The 19,707-nt window shown below is 33.5% G+C and overlaps 2 protein-coding genes and 1 pseudogene across 2 annotated transcripts in view; all 3 read right to left on the bottom strand.

The window, feature by feature from the left end:
* LOC106741573 (protein starmaker-like) overlaps positions 1-1,316 on the bottom strand; it is a 6,171-nt gene extending 4,855 nt beyond the window's left edge. Inside the window, exons 1-2 of the mRNA XM_014613710.1 lie at positions 1,143-1,316; positions 5-993 (exon numbers count right to left, since the gene is read on the bottom strand). Coding sequence (XP_014469196.1) covers positions 5-993; positions 1,143-1,316 — 1,163 coding nt within the window. The remainder of the gene's footprint in view (positions 1-4; positions 994-1,142) is intronic.
* On the bottom strand, positions 962-13,717 carry LOC106741566. The gene is made up of 23 exons (XM_014613697.1): positions 13,552-13,717; positions 12,710-13,207; positions 12,404-12,618; positions 12,027-12,287; positions 11,463-11,852; positions 11,140-11,252; positions 10,868-10,976; positions 10,718-10,780; positions 10,484-10,604; positions 10,060-10,134; positions 9,085-9,380; positions 7,782-8,222; positions 6,112-6,361; positions 5,207-5,710; positions 4,854-5,062; positions 4,504-4,761; positions 3,954-4,349; positions 3,640-3,740; positions 3,354-3,504; positions 3,170-3,280; positions 2,969-3,089; positions 2,421-2,627; positions 962-2,141 (listed from the first exon to the last, which is right to left on the bottom strand). Exons 1-23 carry the CDS (start codon positions 13,715-13,717, stop codon positions 1,690-1,692), a joined length of 5,508 nt encoding a protein of 1,835 aa, XP_014469183.1. The 3' UTR covers positions 962-1,689.
* Positions 13,718-18,038: 4,321 nt separating this feature from the next.
* Positions 18,039-19,350, bottom strand: LOC106741555 (annotated as a pseudogene).
* Positions 19,351-19,707: the final 357 nt, after the last annotated feature.

The following is a 19,707-nucleotide window of genomic DNA, read 5'->3' as shown; positions in this document are numbered from 1 at the left end:
TTTGGTCTCTGTATGCAATTCACTTATTGATTTGTCATTAGAAGATACGTTAATGCTTGAAGCAGATCCCTTATGATTGATATTTATAGGTGTTTCACTTGTTGATTTGTCATCAGATACACTAATGCTTGAGGCAGGTTCATGTTGGATATCTGTATGTGTTTCACTTATTGATTTGTCATTAGAAGATACGTTAATGTTTGAAGCAGATCCCTTATGTTTGACATTTATAGATGTTTCACTTGTTGATTTGTCATCAGATACTTCGATGCTTGAAGTATATTCCTCATGTTGGGTATCTATACGTGTTTCACTCCTTGATTTGTCATCAGATGTTTTAATGCTTGAAGCTGATTTCTCATGTTGGGTGTCTATATCTGTTTTACTTGTTGCCTTGTCATCAGATACACTAATGCTTGAGGCAGGTTCATATTTGGTCTCTGTATGCAATTCACTTATTGATTTGTCATTAGAAGATACGTTAATGCTTGAAGCAGAACCCTTATGATTGATATTTATAGGTGTTTCACTTGTTGATTTGTCATCAGATACACTAATGCTTGAGGCAGGTTTATGTTGGGTATCTGTATGCGTTTCACTTATTGATTTGTTATTAGAAGATACATTAATGCTTGAAGCAGATTCTTTATGTTTGATATCTATGTGTGTTTCATTTGTTGATTTGTCATCAGATACACTAATGCTTGAGGCAGGTTTATGTTGGGTATCTATATGCGTTTCACTTATTGATTTGTCATTAGAAGATACGTTAATGTTTGAAGCAGATTCTTTATGTTTGATATCTATGTGTGTTTCATTTGTTGTTGATTTGTCATCGTTATTATTTAAATTAGTATTTAAAGTATGTTCTTCATGTTGAGTATCTCTTGGTGTTTTACTTTTGTTAATCGATTTATCGTCTGAATTAGTCGAAGTATTATCACATCTTACATGCACTGATAACTTGCGCTGTGTATTGGTACCTGTTAATTCCTAAAATATTAAATATAAATAGTTAGAGGCGTCATATAACCCATAAAAAAAGAGGATTAATTAGTTCATTAGTAACCAATACCCCAATTTGAACGTAAGACAACACGGGTTCTCGATAAGATATTACACTGAGAAACAAGAAATATTACTTTGTAAAACTCAAGTAACAGTTTCTGCGTTATGGTATTATCTTCTTCCGTTAATTTACGATTTTCATCCTCGTATTGAGTGAATTGACATCGGCCACTCGAAATCTCATTCCAGAAGTTAATGCCGGTGTCACGGAATGTCTGCGGCGGCTTGTTATGTGCATGCAATATCATTTTTTGCCTCTCAAAATCTTCTTTAGGCAAGGCAGATATATAATACTAAAATATAATCATATAGTTTTTTTTTACAATCAGTTATAATTGTTATATAAGCTTAATGTTTATGTGAAGAATGGAATAGTACGAAGTGAAAATTGTAAAGAATGTCCTCAAGGACAGACAAATTTGTAATAAATGTAGATCGAGAAGTCGATTCGTTATCGTGGTTAATTGTTATATGTCCAGACGAGACAGGTCTTAAGTTTCGGTTTTTTCAGTGTGTTACCAATTCGAGCGGCAGTATACTTGTCAGTGACGATATGTAATTCTGCTCTTTTTAGGAAGATATTTGAATTTATCGGTATTGTTTCTGAAATTAACTTATATATCAAGAGACATTTCTTATGATTGACTTTAATGACAGACCATTTCTCTTATTAAGCGTAAAAATGACGCAGCGGAAAATCATACGTGAACGCTTTGATATTTTGATGCGATTCATTACTATACTTACCGACATGTATTTTATGAATGAGTTGATTTTTTTCTCAACATATGACGTTTCGTATTTGTTACCTACAACTAGGATCATTAATCCGTGCGTTGCTTCTGTTGTATATCTCTCAGTAATTACCTTATGACCCAATTGTTTTATATCTTTTAAAAATTGGATAAAGGGCATTGAAATTATTTGCACTATGAGTTTCAGCAACACATTCGCCTTCGTCGATTGTACACCAGCTTGGTAGTAAACCAACGTACATGAATCTTCATGAAACATGGTTGTTATTGTTAATAATTGATGGCCTGCAACGTGCGAGTACACAATAATGCCGGTAAATATTACGAAACATTTGTAAAATATGTAATATTAACAATTATACGTGAACTTTATATTATTAGTATAATATTGGTATGAAATAATACTTGTTAAATATCAACATTTCATTTCTAAGACAACTTCTAAACAAGGATTTTGTGTATTGTCTCCCTATTTGACTTCCTACCTCTCACTCTCTCTTTCCATACATGTGTGTGTAGCGTTTAACAATTAACAATTAGTGACAAAACGGACATATAAGTAGACTGTATCAAACTGAACAGGAAATGATTGTTTACCTTTATTTAAGCAGATGTCACGGACTGGCATTAGCTCTTTTGGCGTTAACGGTGCTATATTAAGTATTGACTTTTTCAACGTAAACTCGATTAGTTTAAATATATTTATGGCTTCTTCCTGGGTAATATTACCGTATATTAAGCCTTTTACATGCATTCGACTGAGAAGCCACGGTATGGACTGTTCAAGTTTATCAACGGTAATATCTGCACATACAATATCATCATTGAGGTCTCAGTAATTGAACATCTGAATACATTCGAGTTCTACAGTAGATTAAAACATTAGTTTTTTTTTCGCATTTATTTCTTACGATAATAAAACAATAAAAAGGAGAACGAACGAACAACTTAGTTAATCTAGAAAATATAATTCTCTTATGAAATAAAAATATTTAGAAATATAAAAAATATTTAGAAATATATTATGCTTTTAATAAAATGATTTTTGACTCATTTCATTTACTTAGAATAGTACAGTAATTTATTCTTTATGAATGTTGTAGGTCGGTACGCTTAAAAAAAGAATTATATTTACACGTACTTACATGTACTTATATTTAATAATTCATCGAATAACGGAGCGTTTTCCCTTAGAAGGACAGAAAGATAATAGACCGCTTGTACGTCCGGAGAATTATTGTTGAAATCTTTCAAGTAATTGATATACTGTAAAAGACTACAGGTAAGTATAATGCCACAGCTTAATTGATTTTAGAAAAAAAATATTCTGTCACTATTATACATACTCGTTCTTTGAAGATATCAAATCTTGTTGTATCGAACGTGAAGTTTGCTATACGTTCCAGGATTATTTGTAACAATACGTCTTGCTTATCATCACAACCACTTATACCAAGCTGAAAAAAAAGATCAGTCTTCGTGCGATAAATTTATTACGTTTGTTATACTTATTGTCATTGTTTTACTCACTGTTACTCCAACTTTATTGTTGTTCTCTTTAAGTTCTACTTTTAAATTAATTTCCTCCGCAGCGTTTATATGCTCAGTGAGAGAATCACGTAGCAGGTAGAGAAATATTTTATTTACACTGTAAATAAAGGGATCGGCACGGGAGAGCGGGCTACAAATGGAAAAAATAAAAGGTAGAAACAAATTGTTATTACTATTAATCATCATTTAATTATCATTACTAATTACAAGTAATTATCAGATTGGTCGATTAACAGTATGTATGATGGTCAAGTTTACTGCATACCTGGTTAACTCAAAAAACATATTAGCTTGCGGTATCTTGTATACATTATCTTTTACGTGCCAGAGTGTTATGAAACGCGATTCTCCTGTAATCCAAGGAATCTGCAAATTTCTTTCGTTAAAATGTAATGCATAATACATGGGAAACGTGGAGTGCCGATCAAGGCTATGATTTAGTTTAGGATAACGAAGTTCACGCAAAAATAAATTGAAAGTTAAAGTATTTGTTTCTAAGAAAGAGTTAGAATTGAATTACCATCAGCACTCCGCAGGCATTATTTACAAATTAGATTAGATATTACTATCTCTAAATACCTCAATTTCTGTCTCTTTGATATTAAAACGGGACGCCATAAACATTAATCTAGTGTCCGAAATCCGAAAGGTAGAAGTATTAGAAAGCTTCAACCATTTCTCAAATTTTTCTTTAGGTATTTTTTCCTCCTTGTATATAGTGCCGTACCAAAATTCATTGTTATCCGCTATATCTATATACTTTTTTGATATTAAATGAATTCTCATATTCCTCGGCTCCAAGTAATTAAAAACGGATGTGATACACATAGTGTTGCTTTTGATGATAACACGTTCTGCGATCAGAACATTGATCATTGGATACACAAGCAGCGCTTTAGCACATGAAATTACGAACGATAAAGATGCGGGGATCTTGCTGTGATCAAAATTCGCATTCGTAAAATCGTTGTATCGCTGCAAATGTAAAATTAACTTTCGTTTTTTAACATAATACGAATGTAACATCATAGAGTGCGTAAGATGTTCAGTAAATCGTAATTCAATTGGCGAAGAATTAAACAATTCTTTTCATTAAGTCTTCATAAAAAAATAAGAGCAGGCACTGTACCGAGTTAAATTTAAGGTAGTGCTCAGTGGATACAGAATTTTTTATCTTCTTAATGTGCATTAACGTAATTTCGATGATATCGTCGATATGCTTCATAGCGTCTTCGGTTAGGTCGAAAGAAATACTGAAAAAACTAAAGCCTCTGGCAACAAAGTCGACCTCACCGGTAATGGAATAGCACCAACTCTTCTCTTTCAGACTTAACAATAACGATTCTTCCCCTCCGTTTTGCAGATTACGGGAAATGTGAGATAGAGGCTACATTAGAAAACAAGTAATAACATAAAATGTTTACTTATATGACAAATATAATACTCTGTATATCTTATTATTAAGAGAAATTATATTACCAAAGCTTCATAAGAACAATGCCGCAAATCATCTAGCGGAAACGACAGCACTAGAGTATTTATATTCTTTCTTGGAACTATGTACAACTTATTGAAGGTATTTTTTTCAACATTAAATGATTTCTTATGCCACGATTCAGCATTAATCTTCTTGTTTAATATCTCACAAAAGAGTTTTGCTACCGTCTCTTCAAGTGTATTTATATCCTCTAAATATAAAATATTTTCTTAAGCTTAAGATATGATAAACGTCGGTTGAAAAAAGAAAAGTCGAGAATAATATATTACAATAATATATTACAGTAATATATTACTATTTATATGCATTACTTATAAATAAACTGGCGCTTTACCGTTGCTAAGAACACACAATGACATAATATTAGCTGAATAATGTTCCTGGAAGAACGATATTACTCTCTCTCTGACATCAATGCCGTTTTTTTTTGGATTTATGTCTAATGTTTGTTTATTGCCCACCCCGAATTTAGAAAACGGATGAGTCGAATTCGCGAATTGCCTTCTCAATTGGGAGATCCGACTGTCATCGTCTACTAAATATTTCTTGGTGAACTCCAAATCTATAATGTTCACTTCTTCTTCTATCATATTTTGCGGAAACAGAGGTGCTATGAATGCCTGAGCAAAATGGTCTAAGACATCGTGTAACATTCCCAAGCCTACGTCGAAGTAATAGTAGGTATGATCTAATTTCACCTCTGCACAACTCGTGCCTGCATGCTTCGATATATATGTACGATATTCGTACATCCCTGGATATTTTGTCGATCCCGCGAATAACATACGTTGACACAAATGCGCCAATCCCGGCAAATCGTCCGGATCGGACATGTATCCTGTCGATCAAGTAGCATTTCAATGTTTAATCAACTATCTGTACAATCGGAAATTTCTATGATCATCGATCCAAATGGCATGTTAACATATTAAGCATGTGGTAACTGTCCAATTAAATTAATTATTCAATATTCACACATAAAGTCAACCCTTTGAAAAGTTAACGATCTTGATATGGATATTTATCAATTAATTAATATATAATTATAGAATTAAAAAAGTCAAGTGTAGATTAAACTGAAAGATAGTTCATTGTCATCTTTATGCTAACATATAAAACGTATGATGTAGGTTTATTAATTAATTTCACATTTAGATACAAACTAGAAGTCAATAATCATATTTATGTGTTACATTCAATTTAACACACGTTAATACAATATATGTGCGTTATAATTACCGACATTAACGTTGAGTGCAGCGGCATGTTTTGTAGCCGATGGATCGCTTATTAGAAGCACTTTTAGGTCATTAGCGAGTATTAAGCCTCTGTATGATCTTTCGTCAAGTCCTGATTTATTAATATCATCGTGTTGTTCTTTCACGTACTTAAACGGAGATTCCATATTTGCTACTGAACTCTTGAATTCGAATATCTTATTTCCAGAACAAAACCTTAACAAGGATATGCTCAAGACCTCTAGATAGATCTAGAAGATATGTAGTATGTGACCTTGTCACAATTTATGATGTTTACTATGTTTATTTAAATATACAAGGTGAAACATTTAAAATAAGCACTTCACTCTTTAATGTCCAAGCTTTACATATTATATAAAAAATGTTTTTTATGCAAATTTTAGTACTAATAATAATTAAACATGCTTTTCTTGACATAAAAACAATTGCTTTTTCTTATCGTATGGTGTGTAAAATATGAATTACGTATTAATTATATGAGTTATATATTAATTAATATTAGTTTTGCGAAAAATATATACTCGCATGCACGCGTAATTTCTCGAAAAAATAAGTACAATTTTGATTTTATCTAATCTCATGTACGTTTACCGTGTTATGCTATTGGAAGAAATATTTGACCACAGATATTTATATCGGTTTAAAATGATTAATAATGCCATGATTCTCCAATTCCATTATATATATTTTTCGTGTACGAACATTTGCCTAAGGTTGGCGGCCTCTACTTTTTTCGATGGTGATATATCTTTTCAGATATAAACATTATAAAAATATGATATGATACATAGATTCTGCGAAATAACTATATTTTTTATATAAATACATGTATAAAAATAATATTACAGCGTAGAATATACAATATGTGGCGCATTATTACTGCGCTTCCAAGATGACGCTTGAATTATTGCGTTTGCAAAATGATATTTTCATTATACGGTATAAATCGGAAGTTTATAAAAACATCTTGTAACTTTCAAACATCGAAATCTCCGGAAGTAAATTATATAGAAAAGAAGACAACTTTCGATCGTGCATGTGTTATATTAATTATGTATTAATTTGCAAACATGTTTTCATCACATCAGTCAAACGATGAGAGCAACTCTGTTTCAGTATAAAATTATGAGTTCCATATTAAGTTTAAGAGTGCAGAAAAAACTAAAAAAACAAGTGTGCTAAAAAATAGACGAAAAAATAGACGATAGTCAGCTGGAGGTACTTTAAACCTCAAAAAATAATAAATTATATAGTTATCCGCCATATATTGATTTATAAACTAATGCAAATTTTTTCATGAATGTCGAATATTAGGAAAAAACAAGACAGGGAACGAAACTTCTTAATTATTTTTTACTTCCGTTGATGAAAATTGATAATAGTGCGTAAATAAGTAAATAAGCAAATTTATTTAATTAAAATTTAATTTAATTTAAAATTTCGGAGCATGAGAGGAAACAAACGCTGACTCTTTCTAAACGAAACAATATCATTAATTATCATAGGATTTTCTCTTTCATTTGAATAATCAGGTATATCATTAAGTTTTTCATATTTTTTATGTATGTCTAAATAATCTTCTCTAGCTAATTCGAAATGCAATTGCTCATTAGTTTGAGAAAATTTCGTATCTTCTTTATGTGTATGTACTTCACTTATTTTAGTTGGTTTATCATCCAATGTTTTGGTACTTAGAACAGATTCCTCGTGTGTGATATTCTTTTGTGATATCAATTTATTTTTTTCAATTGATTCTTTATCGGATGGCTCACGGCTAGTTAGAATTGGTTGTTCACATTTGCTATTTGTAAGTTCTTTACTTGTGTGAGCTGATTTGTCATCGGATGGCTCAGTACTTGAAGCAGGTTTCTCATGTTGGGTATTTATATGCGCTTCACTGGTTTCGTCGTCGAATAGCGTAATGATTGAAGAAAAATCCTCATATTGGGTCGCAAGTTCCTCATGTTGGATATTTATTTGTACCTCCTTTTTTTTATTCTTTGATTTCTTATCCGCTGGCATATTAAACTTGACGTGAGCGGATTTTATATGCACCGATAATTTGCGTTGTGTACTAATATCTATTAATTCCTAAAAAGGTTAAATATAAATTATTAGAAAAACGTTATATTGCCTATTATAGGGAAAATATTTGATTCCTTAACGGTCAATGCCACATTTTTTAGCGTAATGTGACATGGCGTAATATTTTATAAAATATTATACTGAAGAGCAAGAAATATTACATCATAAAATTCAAGTAATAGCTCCCGCGTTATGGAATTTTTTTCATCCACTGGTATATTTTTTCCATTTATATGCTGCATCCATATTTTACTGTATCGATATCTTTGATTCGAAATTTCATTCCAGAAGTCAATGCTTGTATTGTGGAATGTACACGGTGGTGCGTTATGTGTATATATTTCCTCTTGTTTTTTAAATTCCATTTCAGATATAGCAGATATGTAATTCTAAAATATGATTATTAAAAAAGAAATGCTTATAATTATAAATTACATATATATGATTACATATAAATTATATATAATTATATATGATTCACATATATGTATGTTGTCTTTATATAACCATATATATAATCATATATAATTACATATAGAGACAAAATTCATATACAATCATTTTTTCCCGGGATATACATGAAAAATGCTGTAGATGATACTTCAATAAATATATATGATTGTTCTTATTATTATTATTATTATATAGGCTTAATCTTTATGTGAGAAACAAAGGCAAAGCCAGGATACGAGGTGAAGGTTATAAAAAAATATCTTCGGTTATAGACAAACTTGGAATGAGCAGTTCGACAAGTTGGCTCGTTATTGTAGTATAGTTGTCATGTGTCCAAATAAAAGTTAGATCTCGGTCTCGAAAAGTTATGAATATTCTACAACAATGTTATTGTATAATTCATTGCTATGCTTACCAACATAGAGTGTAAAAATGAATCAATCCGTTTTTCGACATATTGCGGTTTTTTCTTGTCCCCTATCACTAGAATCACCAAGCCATGCGTTATTTTTGTGGCATGCCTTTGAATAAGTATCTTATGGCCCAGTTGCTCCTTGGTTTTCAAGGTATAGATACAGGGCCTTGAAATTATTTGCACGATGAGATTTAAGAGCATATTCGACTGCGTCGATTGCATGCCAGCTTGGTAGTAAACCAATGTACACGAATCTTCTTGGTGTTGATTTTCTATTGGAATTACAAACCGGCGACCTGCAATATGCGAATAAACATTATGCAGCGCTACGTAAGATAAATAATATTAACATACTAAGGATTATAAAGATTCGATTTTATTTATTTTCTATGTATTTTTCATTTCTTAGAGTACTGTGTACACGCTATAGCAATTGAAGTGATCATTAAGGCACGTCTTAACTCGTAGTATTCTAATTAAGTAATATTTATTTCTTTATTTTGGCAGAAATTTTATACTCTTACGAGATAATTTTTATTTATTTTAAATACTTAGCTGTGATTGGTAAGTTAGTAATCAATTTAAATTGTAATTCGATTGCTATACGCCTGCGCGTGTAGAGTCAATAAAAAAAAGTTAATTCGATTCTTAAATAAAATTGGATTATATTCGATGAAAATAAATTATTCATCAAATAATCGCCGTCATTATTTACGGTTGTTCACCAATATTCTAGCGGTATTCGTATATCTTCATTATAAAAAATGGTTTTCCCACCGAAGAAAATCGAACCAAACCTTTTAGACTGACTCTATGTATGTTCTTCTATATATTTTCTATATTAACGTTGTTTACCGTCTTTTATACAAGTTTCACGGTGCGGTTTTAGTTGACTTGATGACGTATGAGGCAAATTTTCGAATGCATTGTGGATTAGTTTTACTATTTTCAAAGTTTCCTCTTCGATAATATTACCGTATATGAAGCCTTCCACATGTATTTTACTGAGAAACTTCTGTACGAACTGTTTGAATAGCTCAACAGTAATACCTGTATAACATTTTATAGAGATTTTAATAATAATTAAATTTGGATATATTTAAATTTTATGGTCGATCGAAAAATTAGTATCTTCTTTTGTATAATTCTTATGACGAAGGAAGAGAACGAACATGCCAGTTAAACTAACATGTAATTATTATATAAATATTTCGAAATATATTATTTTACTAATAAAATCGTTCGTTTTATTTACGTGTGCAGTAATTTATTTTTTATGAATGCTGCCTGCGTAGCACGTTTAAAAAGAGAAAAATTTAGTCCGAGACAGATTTTTAGTGAATTTTATGGATCAGAAAATATTCGTCGTTTCTTAATGAACAATTACATTCATACATACATTCAATTTCATCTAATAATTCATTAAGTAACCAAATTTCTTCTCCTACAGCAGCAGATAAATAATAAAATGCCTGTGTATCCAGGGGATGATTCTTGAAATTATTTAAATCGTTGATATACTGTAAATAGTTACACAANGCTATAATTAGAATTAAGAAAAAGTATTCTATCTCATTGTGTATACATGTTTTTTCATGGTATCAAATGTTGTATGGTCGATATCAAGATTTACTATATGATCCAGGATTGCTTTTAATAAAACGTCTTGCTTATGATCATTACCACTTATACTAATCTAAAAAAAAAAGCGATTAATTTTCGTACAATATTATCCGTATTACAATTATGTTTTTTATGATCATGTTATCGTTATTTTACTTACTGTTATGCCAAATTTAATAACGCTCTCTCTAAGCGTTACTTTTAATTTGGCTAACTGCGCGGTGTTTATTATATCAGTAAGAGAATCACGTAGTATGTAGAGAAATATTCTGTTAAAATTGCAACCAATAGGAGAATAAGAGACGATTGGGCTATAAATGGAAAACATAAAAGGTGAGAAAAACTTGTCATGACTATTATTGCCATACTCATTATAAATAATTATCAAATCAATCAATTAACCGTATAAGATATTTAAGATATATCGCATACTTAACGAAATCGAAAAACATATTAGCTTCTGGTATCTTGTGTACATTATCTCTTGCATACCAGAGTGTTACAAGCGACGTTCTTTGTATAAGCAAGGGACTTGTAGATTTTACCTACAAATTTTTACATTATTAAAACATATTCTGACACGGCGAACGTGCGGCCGAAGCCATATCACAATCAAGATAAAGGAATTTATGCGAAAATACATTTAACTAGAGCATTTCTCTCGTTTTGTTCTCGAAAATTGTAAAATTCACAAGGATTTTACCAGCACTCCGTAGGCAACGTTTGAAAATTGAGAAATAATTATTTTTAATTACCTCAATGTTTGAGTTCTTAAAAATAAATCGAGACGCCATGTATTCATTCATAGGGGAAAAATTAAAAATTTCATTCTGATTTTTCTCCCATTTGGTGATACTTTCTTGCGACATTTTAACTTTCTTATACATAATGCCGTACCAAGGTTCTTTCGTTTTCGCTATAGACGCGCACTTTTTTGTTATTATGTAAGCCCTCATGTTTGTAGGCTGTAAGTAATTCATCATCAGTGGCATCTCTTGTTTGTTCCATTTTGAGATGATACGTTCTGCGCTCAGAACATCGCTCATCGGATATAGAAGCAGGGCTTTGGCATTTGAAACCATATATGAAATGGATGCGGGGATCTCCTTGTAACGAAAAATCATATTCGTAATATTCTTGTAATCCTACAAAAAATATAAAACAAATGTAAAAAATTTATTTATCTCTTGACTCGAACATATTATAAACGAATGTGATATAGAGTAAAGTATGTCTAAGAAATTGTGACGCAACTAAAAAGTAAAAATTTCATCAAGTTCGTGTAAGGAAAAGGGACAACCTGTAAGTATTTTATTTACCGTGAAAATTTCATCGATTTTGCGGGATTCAGTGATCTGTTCTTTCAACCAGTGAAGATATTGGAACACTAATTTGATGATATCACCAATATGCTTTAATTTGTCTTCAGTTAGGTCAAAAGTCATACTAAAAAAATTGTATCCTTTGCAAATAACATCAGTTGCACTTGTGAACGAATTACACCAATCCCTAGCTTTCAAAATTGCAGTTAACGATCCTTTTCCTCCATATGCGAGAATATAGGAAATATAAGACATAGACTATATTAAGAAAAAAAGCAAGTAACAAGATAATATGTATAATCAGATTATATATATATGCGTACACATTTTTTTACGCGTGTATATATGAGAAATATTAATAAAAGTTATATTACCTTGGACGGATATTTTTCTTGTAAGTCAGGCAAATAAAATGATAGCACTAAACTATTTATATTCTCCTTTGGTACTATACACACAGTGTTAAAAGCAGAATGCTCATTCATGAAGGACTCATAACATGGCTTATTGGTCAGTGATGTGGTTTGAATTTTACTTGATATCTCACAAAATAGACGCGTTACCATGTCTTCAAGTTTATCCAAATCCTCTAAATATATAAAATCACAAACATAAAGTATAAAATCATAAGCCTGATAATTAACTTCATTTTACTATTTATAAATAAACCGGTACTTTACCATTGCTAAAGACACATAATGACATAATATTAGCCGAGTAATGTTCTTCGAAAAACGATACTAGTCTGTCTCTGACATTGATGTCCTTTTCTTTAGGTTTTATATACAATGTTTGCTTATTGCCCACTCCGAATTTAGAAAAGACTTGACCCATCAATTGTCTTCTTAAGTGTGAGAACCGACTGCCATCATCTACTAAGTACTTCCTGGTGAATTCCGAGTCTATAATGTTCACCGCCCACTTTATCATACTTTGTGGAAACAGAGGTGCTACGAACGCCTGAGCAAAACGATCTAAAGCATCGTGTAACTTCCCCAGACCTACATCAAAATAGTAGTAAGTGTGATCTAATTTTACTTCTGCACATGTTGTGCCTCCATGCTGCGATATATACGCGTAATACTCGTCCTCTTTTGGATACTTCATCGATCCTCGAAGTAACATATGTTGACACAAATGCGCTAATCCCGGCAAATCGTTCGGATCGGACATGTATCCTATAATAACATATTTTCATGTTTAATCATTTAATCACGAATTTCCGTGATCACCGATTGAAATGTCATATTAACATATTAAGCGTGGTGTTTGTTCAAATAAATTAATAAATACATATAATTAATATAGAATTATGCAGAATTAGTTAAATAGATAATATTATATTAAATAGATAATTTAATAACCGAGGGATTCATTTGTTGTTATTTTAGTTCTAAAACACAATAGCGATGTGCAAACTTTTCGATTATTTGATATTCATATAAATTAGAAGTCTACAATCATACTATATGTATTGTATAAAACATACAATGTGTGTTAATACGTGTTATATTACAATTACCGACATCAACGACGAGCGCAGCAGCACCTTTTTTGGCCGATGGATCGCTTATTAGAAGAACTTTCAAATAATTACTGAGTATTAAACCTCTGTATAATCTTTTGTCATTGTCCGGTTTTGTTATATGATCGTATCGTAGTTTTATATACTTATATGGAGGCGCCATATTTTTCACTAAGCTTTTGGATTTAAACGTCTATCTAGAACAGAGCTGTAACAGGAATACACGCGCAAAAGCTTCAGATTTAGAATATATAGTTCTTGACCTTTCCATAATCTGATGTTTACTGTATTGTATTTACTTATATGTATAGGGTGAGACTTAGAATAAGCGACTCAACTCCTTAATATCTAAAATATATATATTTTTAAAAGATGTTTTTACGTAAACTTATATTGTTTTTTTTTTCAAGTATTTTATAATCAGCATATATCTTTGCTTCTAATAAAAAAATTTCGTTATTTGTATCAAATAAAATTATTATTTTTTTTTTCAAATAAATTAATTCCTCGTATAATTTTGCATGTAAAGATATTAATATAGTGAAAAATGAACATTTTACGAGATTCTGTTTCATTCGGACATGAAATATGCGCACGCAATACTTTGAAAATGTTACATGTTGCAGTTTACGTGCTTGATATTTCTTATTTCAGTTAGATTAAGGCTCCTGATCCTTCATTGCAACTATCATTATCCGATGACGTCAGAAGCGAGAAAACATGCCAAGAATTTTTGTGTTATAGTTCAAATAAAAAAATATTCCCGCAAAATGATATTTGTAATTGATTCAACACTCTTGTAAAATCGTCCGAACACTTTTCTTTTACTCAAACTATCAATAAATAGTTGCAAAATTAACTTGATATGAAATTTACTTTCTAACCTCTTTTCTCATGATTTTTTCAATGTTAATTTTACGACTGTTCATTGATTGTTCGAGGAAAGGAAAAGTATTCGGATAATTTTAGAAGTGTGCTGAATCGATCACAAATGTCACTTTGTGAATATATCTTTTTATTTGGACGTATAACGCAAGAATTCTCGGCATGCGTTTTCTCGCTTCTGACGTCATCAAACAAAAACAGTTATAGCGAAGCACCAAGAGCCTTAATTTATAAAATAATATTCGAGAGGCCCGATTTGTCAGTGGAGATCAACATTTGAATTTGATAAAAGCCCCGGCACATATAATATGTTTATCGCCTAATATTATTTTTTCTGCAGAAATATTAGACTTACCTTTGGCTTGTTTGTATTATGGATCTAAGAATCTATGGATGGAGTATAAAGTAAACTTTTAGGCAAGAGAGTTGGCTAATTTGCCGTAAAGAGAGAGAAAGCACTCTCCTTTTTTATTCTCTGATCGTCTCTTTCTATAATAAGATACCGTCGGTTTTTCAACGAATGTAACCGAAAATATTCAAAGTTTACGTGGTATACTACAGTCTAGTGAAACAATTTCTCGAAAATGCTAAAAAGGATTGTATTTCGAATTTTCGACCATCACACTTCGTTTTATCGAGTTTAGAAACTTTACAATTTTTAGATTTTTGACAATTTTTTAATGGAAAAAATATCAAAATAGATTTTCTGCAGAACTAAAGAGTACTTCTTTCTTTACAAGTTATCATAGTTATATGGAAGCACTTCTCTAATTATAAAATAAATGTATTATGTTATATTAAATATATGTCTATATTTTGTAAAATTAATGATTGAAGAAGCAATTCACATCCGGAATCAATTCACATCCCGTACTTTAATTCAGAAGTTAGAGAATATAAGATGTATCTACACTTTCGGGAATTATCGGGTATGCGACGGAAACACCCGACAGTGCCCTATTGTAGAAAGAGACAGCACTACATCCTCTTTACCGGATTTACCACCGGATCTGCCTTACACTCCATAGATCCATAGATTCTTAGATCCATGGTTCGTACGTTGCGCAGGAAGATCCATTTCGCATGTGCAATAATTTCCTATTTTTTTTTATTCACCATTTTGTTTGATATTTGTATCCTCATCTAATAATGCGTATAATGTGTACAGTATCGTTTCTTTCAAATCTTTGCGTTTCTTCTTAAGGAGTCTTAAAATATCCGGGATGAGACTTCAATTCCACGTTGTTGTCATCTTCAATCATTTTCGCGACTGGAAGATGTGTCAGCATATTCCCGCTTATGAGCTCACACTTGTCGCAAGGATCCTTTTTTTTATCCGGTTGAGACTTCTCGCCGGCAGTGGCACTCTGTGTCTGTTGGTTCCGGTATGTAACTGTTGGATTTTCTTTCTTATGCAGTTGAAACTTCTTGCCGGCAATGGTACTCTCTGTCTGTTGGCTCTCGTGTGTAACTGTCGGATTCTCTTTCTTATGCAGTTGAAGCTCCTCGTCGGCAGTGGCATTCTGTGCTTGTTCTTCTGTGGTTCTTCTGTACAACCGGTCAGAGGTTTCGGAACATCTAGTTCCTTACTATCAATGTATTTATCTACCTAAGAAGTGACCTTTTCACTATCTGACTTGTCCTGATCCATGTCGACGTATAAGAAATCGATCGAGGTAACACCATGGTGCACGTTTCCTTCCTCGCGATCACCGCTTTGGCTGAGAAATTCCCTGAGAATATTTTACTCTGCACTCTTAGGAAAGGACGAGCACGTGTTCGAGATATCTTCCAAATACGACACACTTAAAGAAACAACAAAATCTTAAATCGCTGTATTCAGGTGGAAAAAATTGAAGAATAATAAATACCTAGGGCATTTATTGGTAATTCTTATAAAATATAATAGATATAACATGTGTGTGCAAAGTTATTTACTCAGCGTACGATGACAGTTTAACTGTCGACGATTAGGAAACAATTTGTGAGAGTATGACAAAAGCTAGGTACTTGTAATTATTTGTAGCTATTTGTCATTGACCTTATTTTTTGATGTTTTACGGTTCGATATAAATATGTATACACTTTGCCCTAAGGATATAACAGGTGGGCTGATAAGTTCCCGGTCTAATAAAGAAAACACAACTTTTTTGGTAAAAATAAATTTTATTCATCAACATAGTTTCCATCAAGAGCGATAGTCACTCCAGCGCCTCTCTAACATTTCTATACCTTTTTTAAAAAACGATTTATCTTTAGCCTCAAAATAGGCGTTTGTTTCGGCGATCACTTCCTCATTAGAGCCAAATCTCTTACCTGCAAGCATCTTTTTTAGATCTGCGAACAGGTAATAGTCACTCGGAGCCAAGTCTGGAGAGTGGGGGGGGGGGGTGCGGAATCAATTCGAAGCGTAATTCGTGCAATTTCGCCATCGTAGTCAAAGACTTGTGACAGGATGCATTGTCCTGGTGAAAGAGCAATTTTTTTCTTTGCATCTGAGGCCGTTTTTTCGATATTTCCTCTTTCAAACGATCCAATTGGCCTATGTAGCGATTGCTGTTGATTGTCTGGCCTTTTTCGAGGTACTTGATAAACAAAATACCGTGCGCATCCCAAAATACAGACGCCACAACCTTGCCAGCTGACTGTTGCACTTTTGGCTGCTTTGGAGGTTCCCCGGCTGCTGTCCACTCAACTGAGTGTCGACTAGACTCTGGTGTGTAGTGGTGGATCCATGTTTCGTCCATGGTTACGTATCGACGCAAAAAGTCTGTTTTATTGCGACGAAAAAGCTCTAAACAGTGTTCAGAATCATCGACTCGTTGTTTTTGGTCAAAAGTCAACACGCGCGGCACTCACTTTGACAACAGCTTTTTCATAGACAAATGTTTATTCAAAATAAAACCTACACGTTCTTTGGATATATTCAGAGTCTCAGCTATCTCCAGCAACTTCACTTTACGGTTCCCCAAAACGATTTTGTGGACTTTTTTGATGTTTTCCGGAGTAACCACTTCTTTTGGGCGACCAGAGCGTTGTGCATCACTGGTGTTCGTACGACCACGTTTCAACAAACCAATCAATAATTGTTGATTTACCTGGTGCAGAGTCCGGATAACGCTTATCAAGCCAAGCTTTTGTTTGAACGGTGTTTTTTCCCATCAAATAACAATGTTTTATCAAAACACGAAATTCTTGTTTATCCATTTTTTTGTTTATCAACAAAGTCATTCAACTGAAACCACTCTAACTTTTTATCCACAGGGCGAATCGTCATGAAATTTTTTCTGCTACCGTCTAAAGGTTAGTATTTACTAAAACAAGCATCGGTTCAGCGATTGCAACGCCATCTGTGTGTCAGAACGGGAACTTATCAGCCGATGTGTTATAAGATGGATTGCTGTATGTTTTCTAATAAAGTTCGGAACATTTAATGTTCCCCGCCATTTCCAAACGAAAAACGTCTGCGACAAGAACCGTCAATTTCATACGTTAAAAGTCTGACGAAAGCAACGTTCGTTCGTCTTTCATAAAAATTACGTGTCGAAACTTTCTCTCTCTCTCTCTCTCTCTCTCTCAACGTCGATTCCGTACGAGATCTACTTGGTATCGGCGTTCGAAAAAGCACCGTCCTCGTCTAAAAGTTCGTTCAGTGTACATAATAGCATTTTTCTGAACTGTCTGCGTCTCCTTTCGGAAAGTTTCAAAATGTTCGGGATGAGACTCCGGTAGAAAATCAAGTCCGGGTGGTTCGAATCGCGTGCCTTCACTTCCGTGAAGAGGAAATCTATCGCCGATGCGATCACGTCCTCGGGTATCACCTTGTAGTGCCGCCAGCAAACATTTGAGGTAGTGGTGGAAGAGGAGGAGGAGAAGGCGGAAGGAGACTTCTCGTTTGGTCGAGTGTCTTCGATTATATTTTGTGATGAACCTTGTCGTTCGCCTCCTTCGCGAATCCGATCGGGTCTTGATTGTCCACGTCAATTGCCTTCTCACTCCAATTGATTTGACTATTGTCCGTTTTGATTTGCTGATTTACGTCGACGTATAAAAAACCATTAAAGGTGACGCTGTTCGCAGTGCACGCAGCCTTCTTGCTTTTGATCGTTCTCACGGGATATCTCCGAAACGGTCTCGTTTGTGAATCTACAATTAACATAGAAAAAAACTTGAATTTTCTGTTAATTGATTGACACTTTCGTATTAATTGATTTGATGCGGGATGCCACTACCACATGCAGTAGCTGATTCTTATCGTTGTTAAGAGATCCCAAAGCTTGCATCAGACTATAATCGGATACCCTGTATTTAAGATCGTCTTAAGTTCATCTTCAGATATTGTGCGGCTCACTTCATTGGTTACACAGCACCTGAAAATAAACTTAAGACTTAAAACACAAGTGACCATAAATACCGGCCTGGAACGCTTATGTGACTCATCGAACCTGTGGCTGATGTTTTCTTATTGGAGTTCTTCATGTCCATCGCTGCACACCGGCGACTTCTGTCCTCGTCCGCTGATGCCGCAGTACAGCATACGTTTACCGACTTTCGCCGTCGTGGCGATGTCCTAGTGCCGGCCGCGGCTTGACTTCTTCTATTCACCAGAAATTTCATCGCTTGGTAAGCGAACTATTTGCTATGGTAGGTCATGCCGGCGGTCAACAGCGACCTCGAGTGCTCTTCCTTCTTCATCTCGCGGTAGAAATTTTTCCGTAGATTCCTCAACTTCCGTTTGATCTCGTCCTTCTCGATGCGGAGTCGTTTCGCGAGCTTGGCGACGGCTTCATGACGCTTCCGCCGGTCTTTGTATTCATCGCATTTGGTATTTCACAGAACAGGCCGTTGGTGATACAACTTGATCAGCTGCAGCACCTTGTTGAACGGCCATTTCGTTGCGGTATTCTCCATGATGGCGATCGAGTGTTATTGAACGAAGGAGCGAAAAGGGCGTATTAGAATGTGTGTACTAGCGGCTTCCGGCATAAATATATCAAGGCTTTGGTAATACAGCTTTTTGCCGCCGGTAGCGTAATGTCCGTCTCACATTAGCGATTGTTAATTGCGTCCTCGTCTATTCGATTATCTCCTGACCAATCAGAAAGAAGCCGTTGGCGATTTGATTGGCCAAGAGACGCAGATGCAATCGACAATCGTGAAACATGTAATAGAACGGTCTCTCTCTCTTTTTCTCTCTCTGTCTCTCTCTCTCTTTCTCTCTCTTATGAAGACGCGATTTTATGTGAAATCGCTGCTATTTCTATTAAA

This window comes from Dinoponera quadriceps, unplaced genomic scaffold, assembly GCF_001313825.1.
Source record: "Dinoponera quadriceps isolate SergipeBrazil2010 unplaced genomic scaffold, ASM131382v1 scaffold153, whole genome shotgun sequence".
Lineage (NCBI taxonomy): Eukaryota > Metazoa > Arthropoda > Insecta > Hymenoptera > Formicidae > Dinoponera > Dinoponera quadriceps.
Note: the sequence above shows the minus strand (reverse complement) of the source record. Positions and strands in the feature narration are given on the sequence as shown.

What these genes read in the sequence shown, in the direction of transcription:
- LOC106741566 (XM_014613697.1), bottom strand. Translation starts at nt 13,717, where the DNA reads ATGGCGCCTCCATATAAGTATATAAAACTACGATACGATCATATAACA. An exon ending in AAGAAAAATATCCGTCCAAG is followed by an intron (nt 12,288 to 12,403) that starts GTAATATAACTT and finishes TTCTTAATATAG; the next exon opens with TCTATGTCTTATATTTCCTA. An exon ending in ATTGTGTGTTCTTAGCAACG is followed by an intron (nt 5,063 to 5,206) that starts GTAAAGCGCCAG and finishes TTTTATATTTAG; the next exon opens with AGGATATAAATACACTTGAA.